We start from the raw sequence: 25,793 nt of genomic DNA, 5'->3' as shown, positions 1-25,793 counted from the left end.
TAGTGCTTGCTAGGCAAGAACTGTACTACTAAGCTACATCCCCAGCCCTTGATGTTTTAAATGTGAATAATAGAATGACATAAAATCTTACTTAAAATTACATATCTTAGGGGCTGGTGCTGTAGCTCAGTGGCAGAGTGCTTGCTTAGCACATGTGAGGCACTGGGTTTGATCCTTAACACCACATAAAAATAAACATACAATACAGGCACGCTGTGTCCATCTACAACTACAAAAAAATTTTTTTAATTGTATATCTTAGAAGGAACTTGAAGGTAAAGATTTAAGTGAGATAATTGTAAGAAATTGTCCTGAACTAAGTTCAGGCATCCTGGGCCTCAATGAGCTAACATTTTTTATCCTGAAATATCTGATATGTAAGATTGCTTAATCATCTGAGGGATAGAACAATAGAAAAAGGTAAACGTCCTAAATTCTAAAAAGGAGCAGATAGTTGATGTGCAGAAATTTTAATGGGATCAGTTCCACAGAAGAGTTGGCTTTATAATGTTTAGGAAAGTTCTAGAGGGTTGCCTCAGTAGCATATGTGAGTTTGAATTAGGATGAACTTAGGTTGGAAAATAGTCTTTGTTGTAGTAAATTGTTTATTGAAGTAAAGCTATGTAGCCTTTTTGAGCATTATTTTCCTCAGGCAAAATTGATACAATATTAATTAGCTCCTCTTAGAGCAGTGTGAGAATTAAATGAGGATTTAGATGGAGCAACTCTGAAACTGCTCTTGTAATCAAAATTCATGGTTTCACAAAAAAATCTGATTTTGTAGATCAGTAGTCTTCATAATGTTGAATTTCAGGGATATATTAGACTTTTTAAAATATTTTTTCCCCTTAGTTGTTGATAGATCTTTTATTTATTTATACGTCGTCCTGAGAATCGAACCCAGTGCCTCACACATGCAAGGCAAGTGCATTAGCACTGAGCCACAGTCCCAGCCCAGAGACATTTTTTAAAATGTGAATTATAAGACCAATTTATACTTTTTATTTTTCTTTGTAGTGTTAGAATTTTTTTTTTTATTTTTAACTTTTTGTTCTTTTGCAATCTTAAGAGATTGAACACAGGGCCTTAGCATGCGCTGTACCTTTGAGCATACTCCTAACCCCAAGTTTATACTCTTAAAATACTACTTATACTTACAAATAGCTGTGTTTTATTTGTTGTTTCTAGGCAGTTTTCTGGTTGGTTGGTTTTTGCTTTGTTGTTGGGCTACTGGAGATTGAATCCCAGGGGCACTATACCAAAGCTACCTCCCAAGCCCTTTTTTAATTTTTGAGATGGGGTTCTCATTAAGTTTTCAGGGCTAGCCTAGAACTTTTTACTCCAGCCTTAACCCACCCAAGTGCTAGGATTATAGGCTTGCACAACTACTCCCAGCCCTAGACAGATTTTGTTTGAACAAAAGTATACTGCTTTGAGTTATCTATAATTTATGCCAAACAGATCCTTTAGTGTCCTCTGTTTAGCTCCCCACTTTATTTTTCATTTCTACATTTTAAATGAATATGAAAGTGGAAGCTTCCTGGTTCAAAGCCCTGTGGGAATCATCCAGGAATTGGTATGTTATGACCAAAATCAACTTTTTTTCCTTGATGCTTGAGATTGAACCCAGTGCTTTTGCACATACTACGTACGTGCTCTAGCACCAAATTATATCCCCAAGCTCCCTCCCCAAGTTACACCTAAAATCTAGATACAGTGGTTATATGAGCTTTTTAAGTGAGAACAGGCACAAAATTGGTATTTAAAGTTTCTGTGTTTCTGCCAGGAGTGGTGGCATACATTTGTAATCCCAGCAGTTTTAGAGGCTGAGGTAAGAGAATTGCAAGTTCAAGGTCAGTCTCAGTAATTTTAGCAAGAACCTGTTCAAAAATTCAAAAATAGTTTTTAAAGGGTCAGGGATGTGGCTCAGTGGTTAGGCAAACTTGGTACCAAATTCCTGGTACCAAAAATAAATAAATATATATATACATACATGCATATAGTTTTTGTGTTTCTGCCAGGCATTGTGATGCAACATTTTTAATCCCAGCGACTCTGGACACTGGGGCAGGAAGGTCACAAATTGAAGGCCAACCATGCACAGTGGTGTATACCTGTAATCCTAGCGGCCCGGGAAACTGAGGCTGGAGGATCATGAATTCATAGCCAGACTCAGCAACTGAACGAGGTCCTAAAAGCAACTCAGAAAGATCCTATACCTAAATAAAATATTAAAAAGGGCTAGGGATATAGCTCTGGCAGAGGGCCCTTGGGTTCAATCTCAGGACCTCAAAAAAAAAATCAAAATTTTTTTTTAAATAAAGCTTTTATGCTCTAGATTTTGTATTGTTTTCCTTGTTGGGTTGCAGTTTTTCTTTCTGGCGCAAACTTTGAGACTAGTTTAAATGGAACTCAAGTTGATTTGAGTGTTGGGAATTGTTATAACCCATTTGATGGTTTTAAAATGCTATAACTTGCTTTCTTGGATCTAAATGGTGGGTTTTTTTGGTTTGTTTTGTGCTGGGGATTGAACCCAGGGCCTTATGCATGCAAGGCAAGCACTCTACCAACTGAGCTATATCCCTAGCCTGATTGGATCTAAATGGTAACCTGAAAATTTTGCCATAAAGTTAAAAATTACTTAGTATAAAAATAGGGAGATGTAGGGCTGGGATTGTGGCTAATTGGTAGAGTACTTGCCTGGCATGTGTGAGGCACTGGGTTCGATTCTTGGCACACCACATGGATAAATGAATAAAATAAAGGGTCATCAACACCTAAAAAAAAAAGAGAGAGAGAGATGTAAGAAATAGTAGCTGATATTAATTGGAGAATAATCTACCTGACACTCGCTTATTCCTAGAACAATCTTGAGAGGTATTCCTGTTTTAAAAGTGAAGAAAAACTGAAGTTCATTGAGGAGAAAGCACTTCCTTGGGGACATGCCACTAGTAAGTGGCAAAGTCAGGATTTAAATCCAGTTTGGAAATTCGTTTTTGACCTCTCTGATATATTGAAAATTTACAATATGGGCCTCCAAGTTCTAGTTATTACTCATTATACACTGGAGAGTTAGTTTAGCTTTGGCTTGAATTTAAATAATAATATTTTGAGGGACTAATGTTGTTTCTGTTTAGGCTAGAAAAATCTCTGAATACTCAAATCCCTTATATAAAATGGTATCTTTGCATGTAACCTATGCATATTCTTCTGAACGTTTTAAAGTCATCTTTAGATGACCTGTGATGTCTGTATACTGTAAATGCTGTGTTAATAGTTGTTATATTGGGTCTGAGGTATAACCCATTGGTAGAGCACTTGCCTGGCATTCGTTAAGTCCCTGGATTCAATCCCCAGCACCACACACACGCAAAAGTAGTTGTTATATACTGTATTGCTTAGGGAATAATGACAAAGAAAAATGTCTGTACACTTTTTTTTTTTTAAAACACTGAATGTTTTTAGTCCATCATTAAATCTGCAGATGTGGAACCCACATTTAGAGGACTGACTTTAGTAGAATTGGTTTTTTTTTTTTTTTTTTAGGTATCTTTAAAAGGCAGGACATAGTTTGAGAAATCAATCAGATTATTATTATAAGTCAATATAACTAGTCATTATGAATGGCCCTTGTTACCATATATCATTTACCTAAATAATCCTTTCCTTTTTATCAATTTTTTATTAGTTTACTTTGGTTTGGCTAGTTACCCTTAATAAGACTCCATTCCTATACTCATATTTTGCTTTCCTCTGTTTTTTCTATTTGTTTGTTTTGTTTTATTATTTTTTAGTTGTAGTTGGACACAATACCTTTATTTATTTGTTTTTATGTGGTGCTGAGGATTGAACCCAGGGCCTTGCATGTTTTAAGTGAGAGCTCTACTGCTGAGCCACAACCCCAGCCCCTTTACTCTCTTTTAATAGTTTTTATGACAAATGACATAATTTTTTTAAAAAAACTTGTTATTTTTAGCTATACATGACAATAGAGTATATTTTGACATATTATACATACATGGAGTATAACTTTTTAGGATCCTATTCTTGTGATTGAACATGACGTAGTGTTCAAATAACATAATTCAGGTCCAAATAACATAATTCTCAAAATTCTGGCTGTTTTCAGATCATTTAAAAGTTTAAATATTGGTGGTTTTAAAGGAAAGGATCATCTTTCGATTCAGTTTTGAAACTTTCTTATTTCTCAGTATTGTCTGCATAGAATTTCTGCAGTTCTCTTTGAAAATTAGAATAAAGAAAATATACTTAATAATAGACTTTTCAACTAAGTTGTTTTTGTGTGTAGGATTTTTCCTTTTTGCGGCATTGGAGATTTAACTTGGGTGTGTTACCACTGAGCTACATCACAGCCCTTTTTATGTTTTTGAGACAGGATCTCACCAAGTTTCCCAGGCTAGCCTTGAATTTGAAAATTTATTAAAGAAACAAGTTATTTCATAGGAAGGAAACAGTTTTGTCTTGAAAGGCATTTGTTAGTCAGATGCCTGATAGGCTGAAAATGACAGTCTTGCAAACTTCCTCTCTACTGATGCCTTTTCCCACCCTAACCCTTTGCAGATGCTAAATCCATTTACACATCAAATACTTTGCTTGAGGGACTGTGTTGGTGGCTCAGTGGTAGAGCACTTGCCTAGCAGGTGTGAGGCATTGGGTTGATTCTCAGCACTGCATATAAATAAATAAATAAATTCCCATCAACAACTAATAAAAATATCTTTTAAAAATACATTGCTTGAATTTGGTGTTCCTAATGAAGAAGAGACAATGTCTCCCTGCCCACAAGAAGTTTAAGTTCAGTAAGACAGAAGTTTTAGCAAATTACATAGTATATCAAAGGATTAAGGGTGTTGAGAGGTCAGGTTGGATTTGTGTGGGAGTAACCTGCACAGCCTTCTGGGACAAAGCAACAGGAGCAAGTGGTAAGAAACCACAGGATTGGAGGAACTTCTAGGTTGCTTGATTGTCAAGTGGCAAGAGATGAGATCTCAAAGACTTGAAGGATATTGGATATTATTCTATAAAACAGAAAAATAAGCTTTAACAGAGCTCTCAAATTTGACCTAAAAGCAAACTTTTTACCTTGCCCTTTGCCATAAATGTGGATATCCAGACATGATTGTTACTTCCAAGAAGCTCAGATGATGAAGAAAACATGACTACTCCTTTTCATGTCAATGAATGCTGTAATGTAGCTAACATGTTTTCCCTTTGCAAGGAATGTGTTCAGTTTATATTCATATGATGCATCCTTTTCTATCCTGGTAGCATAAAGTAGTCTTGGGATTTATTTATGGCTACTTGACACTCAGAAATTGAGTGATATTTTTGTTGCCATATCACAAGTACGAGATAAACTAAAATTATGCCTACAAGTTTGGAACCTAGAGTCCAATTATTAGGGATTAAGATTTCAAACTTCCTTTTCTGGGGTTGAGAGTATAACTCAAGGGTAGAGCTTCTGTGGGGCCTGGGTTCAATCCCTAGATTACAAAAAATAAGTAAGATAAATCTACCTACTGTTGTTTTAATTTCATGGACTTGTTAAATAAAAAGTTTTGTTTTTAAATCATCCCTCTTCTGGGTATTTTCCTTTCCTTGTTTCCATGTCCTTTTTTCTTTGTTTTGTAAATAACACAGAAGATGCATTGTAATCATAATACTATTTTTCATGGCATTTGTCATTAAAAATAATCATTTTTCCAGAGCACAGTGGGCATTTCCATACTAGCCCCCAAATACTCTTTTAAATAGTTTTAATAGTTACATTTTCATTAGGATAAAACCTATTTAATATGATATTTACCATCTTGACCATTTAATGTACAGTTTAATAGTGGAAAGTATATCTTAACTACTCATGCCTCTTCTTCTAGCGCCTTGCAACCACCATTCTACTTTTTGCCTCTGTGAATATGACTACTGTAGGTCCCTCATATAAGTGGAATTGATAGACTTTTTTTTTTAAACAGGCAAAGTACAGATTTATTGAAGTGAAGGGAAAATAGCATTCAGAGGGGGCCAAGTAAGAGAGTCTCAAGGCTTAATAGACATTTAGTTGGAGCATATTTCATGCTTTTGATAGAAGAAAGAAAAACAAAGCAAAATTCCTCTAGATCTTTATTTCTCTCTCTAAAACTGAGGATATGACAATACCTCTTTCTACAGCTAAGCCCCACGTGTGTTTTGAAAATTCTCACACCCATATTATCCTTACATATCATGATAATACTAAATAACCAGTGCTTATACTCACTGTCTTTGGATCTTAAGTGATGTCCTAAGACACTTTTGGAAGCTGGTCTGTGTGGTTTCTAACATGGAAGCTTGCTAATATTTCTAAAGGAGGAATTTCAAATTTAGATTTAGTAAGAAAGCAAAAATTAAGATTAGTTTGAGGCTGGCACCGGGGCAGCAGCTCTGGAAGCCAGCCTGGTCTGGTGACCCACCAAAGGTCCCAGAAACCTCTCTGCTGATCTAAGGGTGCAGCACAAGTGGCCAGAAGTTGTAAGTGACCAAGGGAAATCCTGAAGGAATTGGATGAATATTTTGAGAAGTTTGAATGAAGGAAAGATGGTTGATGCCTAGAAAAGGCGAGTGGTACACTGTATCCAGACCACTCTGATTTGGAGCTAGGAGCAGGGCAATGAGAAGATTCAAATTGAGTCAGATGGCATAGCTAGTAGAGAACCAGGGCAGACAAGTCATGTTGAACTTTTTTGAAGCACATCAAGAGAGTGTGACACCATTGCAAAGTGGCAAAACTGGCCAGTATAAGTCCAAGAATGAGATTATCACACAGGCAGGAAAAGTGAATGCTAGCAAGAGGTCCCAGCCACAATGCAACACTAAAAATGGAGAGAATGCATCCAATAATCATAACCATGATAACATCACCTTGGGAACACCCAAGGAAAAGAAAGTGAAGACCTCAAAGAAGAAGAAAATGTTCCAAGGCCAAAGCAGAGATGGAAGCATCCCCTGCAGACCTTCCCATTAACTCAAATGAACCCAAGTACTGTGCAAACAGCTCTCCAATGGAGAAATGATAAGCTACCACAAAGAAGAGTGCCCCATCTAGTGGTTCCACTTCTGAGAATGACTCAGTCACAAACCAAGTCAAGTGATACTGCACCAAGTGTCAGGGAAGATGAGAAAATAATGAAAAAGCACTGGAAAAATCCAAAAAAGAAGACTTAAAACAGTTTGTGGACATTAAACAGTCTGAAGAGAACAGAATCAACCAGTATGTTTATTACATTGTCACTTTTGTTGAGGTGTGGGAATTGTCAAATGTAAATTTTTTTAAAAAAGATATTGTGTCCATCTACAACTAAAAAAAAATTTTTTTAAATGATATACCCTTTAATAAAAAACATCTTTTAACTAAACCAGTAAGCTTTAGTGTCCTCATGTATAACATTTAATTTAGTGTTATTGTATTTTTTGTTTTACTTTAACTATTTTATGTCTAAAAATTGCTATTGCCTTGAAAACAAAGTTTGGCAGTAATTTTGTTTATGAACTATACATGTGTATAGCAGTAAGAATAAAAATTTACAATTTTGCCTTGCAAATATGGTATCTGTATAATGAAAGTATGGTGAGTTAGTTTATTTTGCTGACATGTGTTTTGGGAAGGTAGTTTTATGGTATTTGAACTGTCAGTGAGATGAGCAGTATAAAAATAATAATTTGAAATATTTTGAATTGAGCTGCATTTTCCTGTAACAAAATGTGAAGGACTGGGGTTGTGGCTCAGAGATAGAGCGCTCGCCTAATGTGCATGAGGCACTGGGTTCGTTCCTCAGCACCGCATAAAAATAAAGGTATTATGTCCACCTACAACTAAAAAATAAATATTTTTTAAAAAAATATGAAGTATTGGGTAAAATGTGGAACTGTTAAATAATTTTCAGAGAGCTACTCTAATTCTATGTATGAAATAAAGTGTACGTTCTGATATCTTGGAAAAGTTTGGAAATGTTAATTATTCTCTTCTTTCTACAGAAACAGGAAGGTTGTTGATTACTCACAGTTTCAGGAATCTGATGATGCAGGTATGTTTTGTGATTTCAACCAATTTTATGTTGGACTGACTAGTGGAAGAGTTGGCAGCTAATATATCATATTTTAGTAATAAATTTTATTTATTCATTTTGCAGTACTAGGGATTGAACTTAGGCCACTTTACTACTCAGCTACATCCCCCAGCATTTTTATTTTGAGAAAGGGTTTCATTAAGTTGTTGAGGCTGGCCTCAAACTTGCAGTCTCCCTACTTCAGCCTTCTCTGAGTCAACTTGGATTAAGGCATGTGCCACTGTACCTGGTAGAATAAGTTTTATTTTTTTATTTTTAGAATATTTGTCCAAATTATTTGTGTTAACCAAAATAAAATGAATTTGCATAGGAATTAGCTTTCTTGTAAGTCATAGATAATAAACACTTAATTTTTTTTTCTCACATGGTTTTTGAGTCCTAAAGTTAAATGTCCTATAATTCCAATATAGTGTTTATTACTTAAAGTATCTCCTGCTAGCCAGGCACAGTAGCCTGTTTGTAGTCCCAGCTACTTTAGAGACTAAAGCAGGAGGATCACTTGAGCCCTAGTTTGAGGCCAAACTAGACAACATAGTGGAACGCCATCTCAAAAAATTTTGGCTATTTTCAGAGTAAAACCTGTGTCTTGTATTAGAGGGCAGGGTTAAGGTTTTTACATAATAAAGTAACTAAAATGGGATTCCATTTTGTGTAACAACTTTGATTTATTAACTAATTCATCATAGTATTTCCTTCCCTCTTTTCTTCCTTCCTTCCCACTCTTCTACCCCTCCCCCCCTTGGGAAAGCTTTGAAAAATGCAGAAAGATACAAAAGAGGGCTAGGGTTGTGGCTCAGAGGCAGAGCACTTGCCTAGCATGTGTGAGGCTCTGAGTTCGATTGTCAGCACCACATATGAATAAATGAATAAAATAAAGATACATCAACAACTAAAAAATAATATTTTAAAAAACAGATATACAAAGGAGTAAAAACTAAATACTAAATGCTGCCTTTTGCTCCAGGAATTTTGCTCTAAATGTTTGTATTAATAATTTATTCCTTAGAACAGTCCCATTAATGAGATGTGGTATTACTATTCTCATTTTATAGTTAGGGAACCTGAGGCAGAGAGAATATTCAAGGCCCATTAGCTAGCAAATAGTATTTCAACCTTTTTGTTAATTCCTAGTCTTTTTTTTTTTTTTTAACCTTTTAAAAATGGAATTGAAGCTACATCTCCAGCCCTTTAAAATGTATTTTATTTAGAGACAGGGTCTTGCTAACTTGCTTAGGGCCTGGCTAAGTTGATGAGGTTGGCCTTGAACTTACCATTCTCCTCCTCGGCCTCCTGAGTTGCTGGGATTTTAAGGGTGTACCTCCATCCCCAGCAGGAGTGGACATTAAATTCTTGAAGTGCTTCCTGGTGGATTCTCCTGAGGGATGGTAACATTCTAACCCTGAACTTTGTCCCACATGGAGTGGAAAAGGACTCCTTGCAACCACATAATTAGTGTTGCAGAGAGAATAATTGCAAGCAAGAACCAAATTCTAAGAAGTGGATGAAGAAATGGCCAATACAGCTAGGCATGGATGCACACACCTTTAATCCCAGCAGCTCAGGAGACTGAGGCAGGAGGATTGCGAGTTCAAAGCCAGTCTCAGCAACAGCTAGGCACTGAGCAACTCAGTGAGACACTGTGTCTAAATAAAATAAAAATGGGGCTGGGGATATGGCTCAGTGGTCAAGTGCCCCCTAAGTTCAATCCTTGGGAGGGGAGGAGAATAGGAATGGAGTTGAGGTCTTGGTCTTTGACCCTATCTCCCTCATACTTAAAAGTATGTTTCAAATTTTATTAAAGCATTTGAAAAATTCCTCTAAATGGTATGATAGTCCATCATGGAATTTATAATATATCTAGTCACTTAATAATTGCTGAAGCTCCAGACTACTTCCACCTTCTTGCCATTACATGTAAAATGGTGTAGTAAATAGTTTTGGAAATAATCACCTTTTGATGTAGGACAATTTTCTGTAATGTATAAGGCTTTTGAAGTTAGAGCTATTTTTCTGAAGTGCTAGAGTACCCAGAATACATTATATGTGTTTAATATTTTAGTTTACAAGTAATTTGCTTTATAACAGTAATTATGTTAGGATTGTAGAATTCTAAGTTTTTTACTTTCTAAAATGCTTTTGACATAACCTTATTATTATAATAATATTCAAATAAATATGAAGATGTTGACAATGGGAAAATCATAAAATGGAATGATATAAAATGACGAGATTTGGCTATAGGTATATAAAATATATAAATATATGAGGACTAGAGGGTAATATACAAAAATGGAATTAATGTGATAAAACTAGGTTGGAAAATTTTTTTAAATAAAAGAAAATATTAGGAAAATTTTTTGTTTGCCATCTAAGTAACATGAGATAATTATTATCTGTAAATATAAGTTGGTGCTTTTAACATGTAAACATAATATGGTTAAATGAATTTGAAAAATGCTCTGTTTAGATGAAGATTATGGAAGAGATTCAGGTCCTCCTGCTAAGAAAATTCGATCATCTCCTCGAGAAGCTAAAAATAAGAGGCGATCTGGAAAGAATTCACAGGAAGATAGGTAAGAGGCATTGTTTTTCTATTCTTGCTGATACTGTCACTCTGAAATGAGGGCAGTCTTTGATCTTTAAGTTGGTGAAATCTCCTTATAGTTTTTGGAGAGTTCTTACTGTCTGCTTAGTGTTTTGCATATTTCATTCTCTCAGGTCATGCTCTAGGTCTAGAGTTGAGTCATGAGGCTTGATCAGATTCAACCTTAAATCCAAAGTGATCAGCTAGGCTTGATGGCACATACCTATAATCCCAGCAGCTCAGGAGGCTGAAGCAGGAAGACCACAGGTTTGAAGCCAGACTCAGCAACTTAGTGAGAACCTGTGTCAAAATAAAAAGTAGGGCACAGTGGGGCATGCCTATAATTGCAGTGTCTGGGGAGGCTGAGGCAGGATCACCAGCCTTAGCAACAGTGAGGTGCTAAGCAATTCAGTGAGATCCTGTCTCTAAATAAAAAGGGGCTGACGGGCTGGGGCTGGGGCTCAAGCGGTAGCGCACTCGCCTGGCATGCATGCGGCCAGGGTTCGATCCCTCAGCACCATATACAAACAAAGATGTTGTATCCGCCAATAACTAAAAAAAATAAATAAATATTAAAAATTTTTTAAAAAAATAAATAAATAAAAAGGGGCTGGGGATGAGCCTCAGTAGTTAAGGGCCTCTGAATTCAATATCTGATACAATATAAATAAATAATCCCAAAGAAAAAACACACAATAAGCTGGCCGCAGTGGTGCATGCCTATAATCCCAGAAGTTGGGGAGGCTGAGGCAGGAAGATCACCAGTTCAAAGCCAGCCTCAGCAAAGGCAGGGCTTTAAGCAATTTAGTGAGACTCTTTCTAAATAAAATACAAAAAGGGCCAGGGATTTGGCTCAGTGGTAAACACCTCTGGGCTCAATCCCTGACACTCCTGCCCCTGCCCCCTGCCCCCCCCCCCAAAAAAAAAAAAAACACATGAGAAGGGGAGGGAAGAATAGAATTTCATTGGATTAGACAAAGGGGAATGAAGGGTAGCAATGTGGGGTGGGAATAGGAAAGACAATAAAACGAATTGGAAATAACTTTCCTGTGGTCATAAATGAATACATGACCAGTAAAACTCCACATCATATACAACCACAAGATTGAGGTCCTAATTAGAATAATTTATACATCATGTATTATTATATGTCAAGTACACTCTGTCATATATATCTAAAAAGAACAAATTTTAAAAATTAAAATAAAAAAGGGGCGTGCTGGTGGGGGCTGGGGTTGTGGTTCAGCAGTAGAGCACTTGCCTAGCATGTGTGAGGCCCTGGGTTCGATCCTCAGCACCACATAAAAATAAATAAATAAAATAAAGGTATTATGTCCATCTATAACTAAAAAGTAAATATTTGAATTCCCTAAGAATGCCTCTGCTGCTATCTCAAACCTCAACATAAGCATAAAGTCTGCTTAAGAATATACTTGGTTATTAAAATTAGTATTGACATTTTCATTGTAGTGATAGCAAAGAACAAGTGACCTCTCATTCAGTCACAAATCACTGGTCAAATCAACTAAAGCTTATAGAATCTTAAGTAGAGTGGCCTGCAGAGTTTTACTATCTCATACTCAATTCTTTTTTGTTTAAATAACTTAATCATTGTTGTGGGCTCCATCCTCGCCCATGCTATGGATGAAACACAGTGCCTTGTGCATATTAGGCAAGCACTCTACCACTCCAAGCCCTCTCTTCTCTTAGTTTTACTAAAACTAAGTTTTAATTTAACTAATTTTGCCTCATGAAGCCAGAAACTTGTAACTTTTGCTTGTTTTCCAAGGTTTTCACACACAGTCTCATAACAGCATAACTTCAAGACTTCTTTTATGATGATGATAATAATGAGAGTGAGGATAGCTACCACTTTGACTATTAATGTCAGACTCTATTATATGCTTTATATACATTATCATTTAATTCTCTTAACACCTCTGTTAGGTTAAGTGATGTTAACTTAGATGGGTTTGATGATTTAACCAAGGTTACCCAGCAAATGAACAAGCAGGTTTTGAAACCCTGCCAGTTGGACCCAAAATCCATATTTCAGCCATTAGGCTATGCCACTTCCAAGTAACTCTACTACAGATGAGCAGTTCAAAGAAATTACATAGTATTTTTCATTTCTTCTAAGAAACTTGGAGCCCTAAACTTATTGTTAAACCTATACATTTAGCCATATATGATGGCACACTCATGTATTCCAGCTTCTTGGAAGTCTGAGGCAGGCGGATCGCAAGTTCTAGGCCATCCTGGGCAACTTAGCAAGACCCTCAAAATAAAAGTTAAAAAGAGTTGGGGATGGGGATGGGGATGGGGCTGGGGCTGTAGTTCAGCTGCAGAGTGCTTGCCTAGCATGAGTGAGGTACTGGGTTCAATCCTCAGCACCACATAAACATAAAAACAAATAAAATAAAGGCATTCTGTCCATCTACAACTACAAAAAAAAAAAAAAAGTTGGGGATGTAGCTTGGTGGTAAAACATTTGCCTAGCATTCTAAAGGCCATAGGTTCAATCCCTAGGAAGGGGGGGGTGAGGGAGGGGTGTGTGTGTGTGTGTGTGTGTGTGTGTGTATGCATGTGTACATATGCATATATCTAGGGGTTTTTTGTTTTGTTTTGGTTTTGGTTGAATAATTTCCAATGTTTTTTTATTATTATTATTTGTTTTGTTTTTGCTTTATGAGTTGTTGGGGTTTTTTTTCCAAATATGTTTTTTAGGAAAAAAAAATATAAAATTATACCATTGGGAGAGAAGTCTTCCAAAGTTCCAAAGGGCCAGGGATGCGATTTAGAACAATTTTTCATTATATTCACTTATATTTCTCCTAGGAATGAACTGCTTATTGCTATTATAATGCTTCATCAATGTAATTATATCTAGTCTAAAGCTTTTCTTATTGAAACCATTTGATTTTTTTATTCTCTCTGAAATCTCTCTGAATTTTTATTGCCATTGGATTAGATGCCTTGTGTATTCCCTTAGAATAATGCTGTGTTGATTTTTCTATTATTCTTCATTTAAAAGTTCAGCTTTCATTTGACTTTGCCATAATGGTGCTCAAAGACTAATAGTGTTTACAATGATATAATTCTTCATCATTGGTTATATTTGTAAATTAAATGCCTGTGTGTGTGTGTGTGGAGGGGGGAGTGTTGGGAGTCAAACCCAGAGCCTTGTAAAAGCAATCACTCTACCAGTTAGCTCGAAATTCTAACCTTTAAGTCCCTATTTTACATGAAAAAAGTTGATATAGTATAGTCACAAGTTTCAGAATTATAAAGTATCTCAGAGTCAGATTACTTGGTAAAGAAATATGGTTGTTCTCTTTAGTTCAGTAATTTGTCATTTGACTATGGTCTACATTATGGGAAATACCAAAGTGATTTATAATACCTGATGTTTAAAAAAGGAAGGTCAAGATGGCAGATTTTACAGATGAGTGTTTCTTTTTTGTTCATCAAAATTTCTCATGAAGTCATAAAACGTTGGCACTCAAGAGTAAGTGCCAAATGATTTGCTTAAGATCGTACAACAAATTTATGATAAAATTCCCAACTTAAGATTTGAGGACATGAATGTTTATGACTTGAAAAGGCTTTTTTTGTTTGTTTGTTTTTATTTGTTTGTTTTTTTAGTTGTAGATGGACACAATACCTTAATACCTTTATTTTGTTTATTTTTTTATGTAGTGCCGGGATTGAACCCTGTACCTCATCATGCTAGGCAAGTGTTCTATCACTGAGCCACAACCCCAGCCTTAAAAGTTATTTTTATGGGATATTCCTGTAATCCCAGCTACTTGGGAGGCTGAGGCAAGAGGATTGCCAAGTTTGAGGTCAGCATGGGCAGTGAGACCAGGCTAGGGATATAGCTCAGTGGTGGAATGCTTACTTGCCTAGCATATTCTAGGCCTTGGGTTTAATCCTTAGTATCACCAAAAAATAAATAAATATTTTTTTTTAATTTTCCATTTAACTTTGAAGCTCCTCAGCTTCTTTTGCACAGTGGTTGTAAGCTCACTCTTACTTTCTCCATGGTACAAAGCAGGAGATTATTATTATTGATCTTTCTTTCTTTCTTCTTCTTTTTTTTTTTTTTTTTTTTAAAGTACTGGGTGTTGAACCCAGGAGCACTGTACCACTAAACTACATTCTCATCCTTTTTTTGACTTTATTTTGATACAGGATCTCACTAAGTTGCTGAATCTGGCCTCAAACTTGCAATCATCCTGCCTCAACCTCCTGAGTCATTTGGTTTCTGAAATATTTGAAGCAAAAGTTATTAGAAAATAATTATTAGTAAATAACTAAATTGTTTTATTTTCATTTTATATTTAGTATTTTTTTACTTTCTCTATGGAAAATACTTTTTCTTATGAACCAGGCCTGTGCTGAGACACCTTCTTTTTTACTTTGGGTCTTTGGAAGCAATTTGTTTTCCATAATAGATAAAATTAAGCTTATTCACCAACATCACTGTGAAGTGAAGAAATAATAGAAGCAATTTTACTGTTCAGCATTTGTTTGAACATTTTATTTTCATGCTTTTCTCAAGTCAGACATCAGAGATCTGTGGTCATTTAGACATTGATCTAAGACTTTAAGTTATGGTCCGTTTCTGCGGACCATATTAAGTGTTTACCCTTTCTTTTTTACCTTATAGTGAGGACTCAGAAGAAAAAGATGTGAAGACCAAGAAGGATGATTCTCACTCTGCAGGTAGTAAACTATTTTCAATGTGATAAGTTCATTAGGCATTTTAACAAGCAATTTTGTACATCAGGCACTATTGCAAAAACTGGACATACAAAGATGTCTCTAACTTCAAATAATTAATAATGATTCTGTCCTGGTCGCTTATTACAAAACAGGCACTCTGGGTTGTGCCCCAAGATTTCCAATTAAATGAATATAGGTGGAATGTTGAGGCTTTCTGTGTGTTTTTAAGTATCTGTAGATTATTCTTATGCACAGTCAATATTGAAAACATTCTACGTGAACAGATAAGACTTCAAACTAAATTCATATATGTGTATAATCTAAGTGAAATAAAGGTATTAAAAAGGAAGTTATCAATTCTAGGTTGAAAAGCAAAAAGGCTTAAATTTCAGTGCCACTTTTTTTACATTTACATCTATAATTCTAGCACCTCAGGAGGCTAAGGCAGGAGGAAGGCAAGTTCAAGGCTAGTCTCAACAACTTAGCAAGACCCTACCTCAAAATAAAAAACAAAGATCAGAGGAAATAACTCAGTGGCAATGGTAGAGCATCCTGAGTTCAATCCACAGTATCTGAACGAAAAAGAGAGAGAGAGAGAGAGAGAGAGAGAGAGAGAGGAAAAAAAAAAGAAAGAAAGAAACTACCTACAAAGAAAACTTTTTGTAAGAATTAATGAGGCATCTCCATGGACTAATGTTCAATCCTGATGACTTATTGCTGATACTAAATGTTAAGTTTAACTTTTAAAAGAAATGAGAATTTTTTTCCTTATTGCTCCCAGACACTTAGTTTTGACCTGTGTCCCTGCTTTGTCTTCTTGGTTTTTCCTTTTAACTAGACAGCTATTTAGCTGATATTTAGATGGTAAACAAGGTTCTGCTAAATTCACTCTGTTTTACTTTCCTGCTATATGTATGCTGTTTGGCTGCCTACATTGAAAATAAATCATTTTAACATTTTATACTATCTGGTGATCTTAAGATAATGTAGCATACACTTATTCATTTGCCTTGTGAATCCTAACTTGAATATCTTACCTTTATTAGTTTTTTTGAGCATTTCAAGATACATAACTCTGTACTAATATCAAGAATAGGTGAATTTATTTTAGGGTCCACCAACTCAGCTTTCTTCTCTGTTGTCTGTAGATGAGGTTTTTGGCAATGACTGTGAGGATTTGAACACTGAGCATGGCAAGGCTCATAGGACCCTGAGTGTTTCAGAAGAATGACAGCTAAACCTTAGTAGAATTAAGAGAGCTTAAAAGGGCTATACTAGAGTCTAATACAGCATAGCTTGTTCTAGAGCCAGGGACCTGGCAGACTGTCCTTAAACCAAATTTATTCTCAAACACTCTGGGTATTGAAAAAAAAAAAAGGTTTTAATTAAATTGTAATATGTGAAAGTAATTTTTTATAAGCTTGTCCCAGGTATCTTTAGCTAATTGATATAAACATGTTTTTAAAGGGTTCCCTCTAACCCCTCTAAATTGTAAAGGGTAATGATTTGACATTGGTTTTTGTCTTATTTCTTAAGATCACTGGAAAATATTCATCCCCTCTTAAAAATACTTTAAAATATTTTTCTGTCTTTTCTAAAAACACTGAACATAGGTTTGAATGTAATTGAGAATTTTAGAGCAAAATAGTGATACAAATTTAAAGTATGTTATAGGAAATGTGTTCACTCTTTAATTCAGCTTTGTTATTTGCTTAAAACTACATGTTTAAGTTATTTTTATGAATGTCCTGGGTATATAGAATTATTCAGGTTCTTTCCTTGTGAACTTTAACTCCTCCTTTTTATATTTTGCAGAAATTTTTAAGGATAGAATTTACCCTTTTAGAATGAAATAAAGCCAGGTGCTATGGCACTCACCTATAATCCCAGTGGCTTGGGAAGCTGAGGTAATAGTATTGCAAGTTCAAGGCCAGTGTCAGTAATTTAATGAGGCCCTAAGCAATTTAGTGAAACCCTGTCTCAAAAAATAATAAGGGCTGGGGATATAGCTTAGTGTTAAATTGCCCCACTAAGTGGTAAATTTAGTGGTTAAATCCTCAGTACCAAAAAGAAAATAAGAAATAAAGCCGTCTTTACATACTATATTGGCCACTAGGTTGACTCTTTCAGTCATCTTTGATATGCAAAAATGATTTGATCCTTTCATCATGATAACTTTCATATTGCAGAGGATAGTGAAGATGAAAAAGATGATCATAAAAATGTACGTCAACAAAGGCAGGCAGCATCTAAAGCAGCTTCTAAGCAGAGAGAGATGCTCATGGAAGATGTGGGCAGTGAAGAAGAACAAGAAGAAGAAGATGAGGCACCATTCCAGGAGAGTATGTGAAGTTGGCTAGTGTCCTTTGGTTGTTTGGTTACAATTATCGTCTATGACTCTGGTTATTTTGGCATTTTCTAAGATACTAAATGTTTCATACAGCCCCTTAAATTAGGTTGACAGTCCCTGTTAAAAGAGATGATGACCCATTATATTTTAAGTATTCAGATATTCTCATTATTCACTATTTGTAATGGTTGTCCTATTTTCTTAAAGATGTTCAGGTTCGAACACAAAATGAACAAGTATTAAAGTAATGACTACATGTTGTGATTTGAGATGTGTTTTAGCGTGGTACAGAATGTAGGACACCCTCAAAAAAAAATTAATAGCAAAGTGTAGATATTGCACAGGTTATTTAGATTAGTGATATGAATTTTTGTTTTACCTGTAATTTTCTTGTTTGATTTATTCAATATCGGGCCCAAAGTACCAGGTCCGTTTGATTCCCTGGTTTCAACCAGTCCTACATGGGCCTGATAAAACTACCAAAAGTTATTTTAGGTTTCAGTTTTTATTTAGATTGTTTTGTCCCTTCTGTCTCCGAGCAGCTCTTTATCGGCCATGTAACCTTTATGTGAGGTACATGCCAAGCCCGTTTACAGATGGGGCCAGTGATGACTCCAACCACATTGTTAGAACAATTACAAATAGAATCCAGTAGTGTTTGACTCCCAAATCCCAACCTCTGATCATTCTTCACAGTCTTTCCCTTTGTTTATTTGGAAGAATGTTTACATTAAGTTAGATGTTGAAATTCTCTTTATTCTCAGAAGATTCAGGCAGTGACGAAGATTTCCTAATGGAAGATGATGATGATAGTGACTACGGCAGTTCAAAAAAGAAAAATAAAAAGATGGTTAAGAAGTCCAAACCTGAGAGAAAAGAAAAGAAAATGCCCAAACCCAGACTAAAGGCTACAGGTAAGTTCTGCAAATGTGAAATTTAATTGCTACTTTGAAAAAATTTTAAGAACCAGTACTTTGTCTTCATCTACTTCCAGGTATAAGTAAAATTTGATAATGGCTTATTTGTTTCAGATATAGTAGTAGGAATACTGTGTCAGCAAACCTTTTAACTGCCCTGTTCTCCAACTGATGTATATCATGGTCCCCACATCCAGTGTGAAGATTTGAAATTGTCCTACAATAGTGCATTCAAGTTCTCAGTTCTGGTTTCTGCCTCATTCTCTGTACTATGAGAATAAAATCACTCTTGAAAATATGAATTTACTTTCTCTAAGTCCTGATGTTTTCTGCCAGATATTTCCCTAGTTGGAACTAGTTTGTTAATTAAATCAGAAATCTAGATTTGCTTTTTGTGTAAGTAGTTTTATTCTGGCAAATAGAATTAGGAGTTTTGTTTTGGTTTCTTTTTTTTTGGTACTAGAGATTGAACACATGAGCACTTAACCACTGAGCCACATCCCCAGCCTTTTTCAATTTTTATTTTGATACAGGACCTCACTGAGTTACTTAAGGCCCTGCTTAGTTGCTGAGGCTGGCCTAAAACATGGAATCCTCCTGTCTCAACCTCCTGAGTTGCTGGGATTACAGGCATGAGCCACCACACCCCATGTAGAATTAGAGGTTTTTTTAACTCTTCCTAAAAAAAAAAAAAAAAAAAATACTTCTTGCTGTTGGGAATGATGGAACTACCAAAAATTGTTTGATGGCTTCAGTTTCTATGCACATTAAGTCATACTTTCCCTCTTCTTGTCCTGCTTTTTAAACATAAAAACAGTTTCCATCTTGAACACTTATAGTTTGACAAGCCACTAAGGATGACATGCATTTTCTGTAACATATTTCTTTATTAAAGGTATTACTGATAACATTAGGTAAATGATTAGATAACTGTTTGAGGAGCTGGGTGTAGTGGCATGCACCTGTAATCCCAGTTACCTAGGAAGTTGAGGCACAAGGATTACAAATGCTAGGCCAGCCTCGGAAACTTATCAAGACCCTGTCCCAAATTAAGAAAAAATTTTAAAAGAACTGGGGGATAGCTTAGTGGTAGAATGCTTGCCCAGCATGTGTGAGGCCCTGAGCTCAATCTTCAGTACCACCACCAAAAAAAAGTTTAAACATTACATAGCATATATGTATATTGAAACATCACATTATACCATATAAAAATATGCACAATTTTTATGTTTTTATATATCAGTTAAAAATAAATTTAAAAAATATTTGGAACCTACTACAACATATTGTAGTAATGTATCAGGACTTGTTTAGAAATTGAGATAGGTTGGTGTTTTATAGATTTTATTTTTACAGAAAGACATTTTTTCTCTTCCCTAAACATTGTTTTTCTTCTTTCAGTGACGCCAAGTCCAGTGAAAGGCAAAGGGAAAGTGGGTCGTCCCACAGCTTCAAAGGCCTCAAAGGAAAAGACTCCTTCTCCCAAAGAAGAAGATGAAGAACCAGAGAGCCCTCCTGAAAAGAAGACGTCTGCAAGCCCCCCACCTGAGAAATCTGGGGATGAAGGGTCTGAAGATGAAGCCCAGTCTGGGGAGGATTAAAAGTGATAATGGTTTGGGGAGAGATTTTATTAAAAAAAGAAAAAAGAAAAAAAGAGGAGGAAAAAAAGAGAATCTACTTAAGATAGAACATGGTTTTGGCTATGGCTTGACTCATGGGCTTTCAGTGCTTTTTTCCATTTGTTGAAAATAACATTCTCTCTCTCTCTCTTTTTTAAGAAAACCATTGTATGTTGAAGTGTTTAAGTTACCTTTTGTCTATTGGGCTTCTCTTTGCCACTACCCCCCTTTCCCAATGAAAGCCATGTCAACTTAATCACTGGATTGACTGCTTCATCTTTTTATTTTTAATGGAAGGTATACCACAGTTGTAAAGCAATAAGATTTGAGATGAACACTATGGAAACTTTGCTTTTTGCTAAACAATAGCAAGTTGAACAGTAATCAAAAACATAGAGAGGTTTTAGTTAAAAATGATTGCTTCTTTCTCTGCCTGGACTCTTTAAAAAAATCAGTTGTCATCTAATATGAGTTTATATGTCTATATGCTTAAGTATAAATGTCTAAAAAAAATCATGACTCTAAACTTCCACTGATGAGGCAGGTAGGATATAAAGATGAATTCTGAATTGTTACTAAAAGTACTCATATTTTTTACCTGGGTGGGGGTTGGGGATTGGGTTTACCTGACCTTATTTGGGGGTGTGGGTTTTCCTTTTTTATCTCATCACTTATTATCTCAAAGAGACTCGGAGCCAGTGATCCTTTTATCCTGCTACAGTCTTTAAGGAACTGAAAAAAAAAAAACAAGAGCCGCCAAAACTGAAATCACTCTTGATTTCATATTTCATTCTCTAATGGTTCATGTTTTAAAAATATATATGTGTATCCTGTTTTTTTGGATAAAATTTTACCAAGGATCAAAAAAAGAAAATAGACACCCTAGAATTTGAATGGTAAGGTGAATCTACACATCACAGGGGGTTTCTTCTCAAACTGACAATGTTTTAGGTTTTAAGCAAATAAAGTTCCGGTTAATGTGAAACTCAGTCACAGAGAGTTGAGGTATTTCCTTATAAACAGAGAATTGAAATTCTTTTTATGTTATAAATGTACATTCAGATCCCATGAACCATGCGGTTATTTGTTATAGAACATTTTCCTTTTTATATCCCAATCTTCCCGTTTCTTTGTAGAAATATGGTGTGAAGTACATCTCTGCTTCCTGCTGCTACATAGAACACCACTGCGCCCCCTATCCCCAGGCCTATCAGCTCACTAGGGGACACTTTTCCTAACTATTCTTCACTTACTGACAGGATAGGAAGTATGTTAAATGTTGCTTCCATACTATTGAGTTGGCTTTTCTTGACTTAGTCTGACCCCCTGCTTACTGCTCATGTTTCTCAAAGCAAGAGACTGAGACTCAACAAGCCTAGGAAATCCTGCATTTAGGAGGCCTGTGTGCCATTGGTAAATAGACATTTTACATGCCTTAGGAAAGTAGTTAGGAAATAGATTTGCAAGTTTGATCCTCCATATGCTGATACCCTGAATTAAAAGGAGCAAAGGTTAGGGAGAGATCCTGGTATAATAATAAATTGAAAATATGGTGAAATTTAATTTCTGCATTTTTCCTGCTTTTTAATTGAGATTTGCTTCCTCAATATCTTCCTCTTGTTGTTTTCTTTCTGTCTTTTAAGTGACGACAGCATGTATTTCTCAGACAATATAACTTTCTTGCAGGTGTTCCTAGGACAAGGGTTATTTAAGGAATTATTTTTACTCTTAATTATAAAGAAACTTTTAGGAACATTCTTAACTTTGATTTTTTAAAAACACCCAGTGGCAGAGAGTCATTTCATTGTTGCACTGTGTGTTAAAGAATGAATAAGGAGTTTTTAATACATGGCCAAAAAATGCAGGACTTGAACATAAATAGCAGTTGGATTTTTATCTTACATGGTGGTAAAATTTATGGTTGCAAACATTGTAATGAGGGTGTTAAGGATTATTTTCTGTGCTTTAGTGATTTTATTCAGATATCCATTTTTAACAAAATAGGTTTGTGTTTGTAAGTAAAAGACCTATCAGTGTTTCCACCATGCACTTATGTTGTTTGGGGGTTTTAAGTCTTACATTCCTAGAAACATCTGGGTTTTTCAAAGGTTTTGTTTTGTAAGGATTGGGGAGGAGTTCTCTTTAAACTTTAGCCTCCCATTTTGTGTGTGTGTAACTGTCTCTTTAAGACATTACTCTGCACTAACATCTCTGATCGTGATATATGCACATACTTTAGAGATAATCGTGTATTCTAGTTAACTTGTGTGCATTTGATTGGGCTTCTCTTTTAGGGTCCCTTTTAAAAATAATTAAGTTGAAAAATATATTTTCTATTTCTAATAGGCTGGACAGAAGGATCTGTGTCCCCAGGTGAGACAGGCTCTGAATTACCTTTGTTTTCTCCTCTTTTAATGATTTAAAACACTCTAGTCTTCCCCTCAAATCATGCATGCAAATGGGAGGACTGTTTTGGTGACTCAACTGGAAACAGGTGCCCAATAGTCAGGCTTGATAATGATGTCAGGATATGTTGTAGCTATAAGCCAATAGTGGCCAGCCATTGGCACCTCCCTCGGCTGAACTTCTCTTTTTATCTAGTGTGCCTATGGTGAAGTGGCAATAGCATTCACTGTCTTATTTTGCAGTGCTCAGGAAGTGGGACATTAACTTTGAAGGTGCTTGTTTATGTTATCCGAATTCTCTTAGTTAGCTGTGCTAGGTTTACCTCTGTAACAGATTTCGGCAGCTATGCTGACTGACACTACATTCTAGTTGTTAAGGTTCTTTTTTTCCAGCCTCCCCTCCCCTAACTAGAAATGGGTAGCTTCCCTCTTACTCATTGGTAACTTGCTGCTGCTTTTAGCCCTCGTCACCTCAGAATGGAATTAGAGGAGTGGGCCCAAAGGATAAATATTAATCTCCGTAATGGTAGATTTGTCCTACTTTCTAAAACATTTCTCCCTTTCATATTTCCCCTCCATTTTGATTCTATAAAGGAAAATTAATGGGTGATTCCTTCTTTAGGGAGGTAATGAGTGGAAATCTTTTGATCTGGAAGAATGGTAATTGAGTTTTCTTGAAGAAGCTTTGATAGTGGGTTGTGGGGTTTTTTTTCATTTGTTTTGTTTTTGTTTTCCCACAATAACTGGTTTGCCCCAGTTCAATCCTCAAATTCAGTACTTATTCTTTGTAAGTTCAAGCATTGTCTTACAGATAACAAATCAAAAATAGAATTTGGGGTTATGTTCTAGTAGTTTTTTGGTAACTTGTGAATATGGTCAGCTAAACTGAACTTGAGTCACTTTTTTTAAATAGTTCTTTTTATGTCCGTGACATTCAAGTAACAAGTGGATTTTTGAATACTGGTTGGGGAAGGGAATAGTGCTTTTCTTTAAACAAACTTCATTGTAAGAGCTGTTTTAAGGGTTAGAAAGGCAAGAGCAGACTTTAATAGTAGGAGTAACTGGGAAAGCTTTATAAAAGAACGTGAGGCCCTTGTTGCTGTTTGGAGTGTCAGTCTTTATTTGGCTGCATCCCCAGTAGCTAAACAGAAAAAAAACTCACCTAGGGAATTTGGAAAGGAAGAAAACCGGGCTGTGGTCTTTATGGCATTCAAGCTAAAAGACTTAGAACAAGTAGTACATACACATTTCCTGCCAAAGGGTAGGGAAAATAAGCTGGTTGCTCTTGAGGGTAGAAATCTGTTCCTTTCTCTGTGGATGAAGCTGAGTTTACTTGGACAGTTGGTTTTTTGTTTAAATATTGGGATATCAAGCTATCTAGCTGAGTTTCATTCTCAACTCATTTCCTTTTGTCTTAGACAAACTCAATATGATTCTTTTTTAAATATCAAATCTATGTTATACTTTTATTCAAAGCCTAATTGATAAAATTCACAGTGGTGCTGACTAATAACCACTATTGGGAAAAATCCCGTATACCTGCCCGTTGCCATGCCAATGGAGTGACTGACTGGTGACATCTGTATGAGCATGCCTTGTGTGGCTGGGAGAATGCCACCGGTTGTGCAGACACTTTGTACATCAGGGGTGAGGGAGGGTTTTCTAGATTATGGGGGGGAGGGTAAAATTGGGGTTTTTGTTGTTCCTTTTTATTATTTTTTTTGATGGGGTGTGGGGGTGTAGTACTCAGCTTATGCCCTAAAATAACGTGTATAAAAACCCCTGAAGTATCGTGTGGGTGTGCGTGTGAGTGTGTGTTTGTGTACGTCTGGCAGTTAAACCTTTGTCTTCTGGAAATTAGTGAATTCTTTTCTTTTTTTCCTCCAGAAGTATTTGTTACAAGATTTGTAAATAAGAGCTCTACTTAGTTTGTTTACCTTGAACGTGTTGCAGCAAACCTTACACACCTAATCCTGTAAGACTTCAGGAAAGACAGACTTGCCAGGTTAAGCAGCAGCCAAGTTCTCAGTAATTGTTTGCTTTGATTCATCTTTTAGACTTCATTTTGCCAGCTCTAAAATTCCCAGTCTTCCTTGATTTTAGTCCTTAATCGTTTATGTTCTGAGCAGGAAGGGTAAAAGAGGAACCTGCTTAAATGTATTAATTAGTCCATGGGCTGTGACCCTTTCTTCATATTGCAGTGTGGCTAGATACATGATCTGACACCAGAAGGTTGGGCATTCTTGCAATACCTTAACAGTGCTGAAATCTGCAGCATGGTACTAAGGAAGTTAAAGTTTGAATGTAACCACTTTATTTAAAAGTTTTTTTCCTTTAATTTAAATGAAATGGGGTTGAAGTGAACATGATTTTGTTGACCATGTTCGTGGCTTATAGATGCAACATGCATTGGTAGAATCGTGTGATGGTCTTTTGTGATACTTAATTTTTACATATCCCAGTCTCTGTATGTATCTGCATAGACAAAGAAAAAACAAACTCTGCTTTGCTTTTATTGAAGGGTTTCCAGGACTGCGTGTCTGCTCCTGAGCTTTGTTTTAAGTATGTGTATCCTTTGCTTGTATTTTGTATTAAAAAAAATAAGAAAAAGAACCCCTTATTGTTGAGCATGTTGGCATTGTCCCCTTTATTTTTTTTTTTTCCTCTTTTGGGGACATGCGAAGCAAGTTAACTCTTTTTCTGTATCTTTTTTTTTTCTTTTGTAAACTTTTTTTTTGTTTTGTTTAAAAATGGCTTTATAAAAGGGCTTTTATAACCCAGATGTGTGCTCTGTGTACTTCTTGTAATACTTCAAAACAAATACACTGATTTACAGCCGATTACCTTGGCCCATCAGATCTCTGTCCAGCCTGACTTTGGGGAGAAACAGTTCCCTGAATAATTTAGAAACTTTTAACAGTGACCCCCCTGTTGTTGAAAAAGGAAAGCTTATCTTGTCTTAAAAGCACAAAATCAAGAGGCAGTGGGTTCACTAATTTGTAATGAGCTAAGAGAGGGAGGACTGGACTGAGTGTAGTAGGATCCCTAACTAGTGTTTTTCCTCATG

At 35.8% G+C, this 25,793-nt stretch overlaps 1 protein-coding gene and 1 pseudogene across 2 annotated transcripts in view; both read left to right on the top strand.

The window, feature by feature from the left end:
• Positions 1 to 25,506, top strand: part of Nucks1 (nuclear casein kinase and cyclin dependent kinase substrate 1) — a 34,551-nt gene extending 9,045 nt beyond the window's left edge. Inside the window, exons 2-7 of one of the 2 annotated variants that reach the window (XM_078022705.1) lie at positions 8,032 to 8,081; positions 10,591 to 10,696; positions 15,380 to 15,435; positions 17,625 to 17,777; positions 18,553 to 18,699; positions 20,104 to 25,506. In XM_078022705.1, coding sequence (XP_077878831.1) covers positions 8,032 to 8,081; positions 10,591 to 10,696; positions 15,380 to 15,435; positions 17,625 to 17,777; positions 18,553 to 18,699; positions 20,104 to 20,303 — 712 coding nt within the window. In that variant the 3' untranslated portion in view covers positions 20,304 to 25,506. Of the gene's footprint in view, positions 1 to 8,031; positions 8,082 to 10,590; positions 10,697 to 15,379; positions 15,436 to 17,624; positions 17,778 to 18,549; positions 18,700 to 20,103 lie in introns of both variants that reach the window. The other variant, XM_078022704.1, reaches the window with a different exon arrangement.
• LOC101967775 (inhibitor of growth protein 1 pseudogene) lies at positions 6,677 to 7,996 on the top strand (annotated as a pseudogene).
• Positions 25,507 to 25,793: the final 287 nt, after the last annotated feature.

This window comes from Ictidomys tridecemlineatus, chromosome 10 (genome assembly GCF_052094955.1).
Source record: "Ictidomys tridecemlineatus isolate mIctTri1 chromosome 10, mIctTri1.hap1, whole genome shotgun sequence".
NCBI lineage: Eukaryota > Metazoa > Chordata > Mammalia > Rodentia > Sciuridae > Ictidomys > Ictidomys tridecemlineatus.
This window is presented reverse-complemented; position numbering and strand designations above follow the sequence as displayed.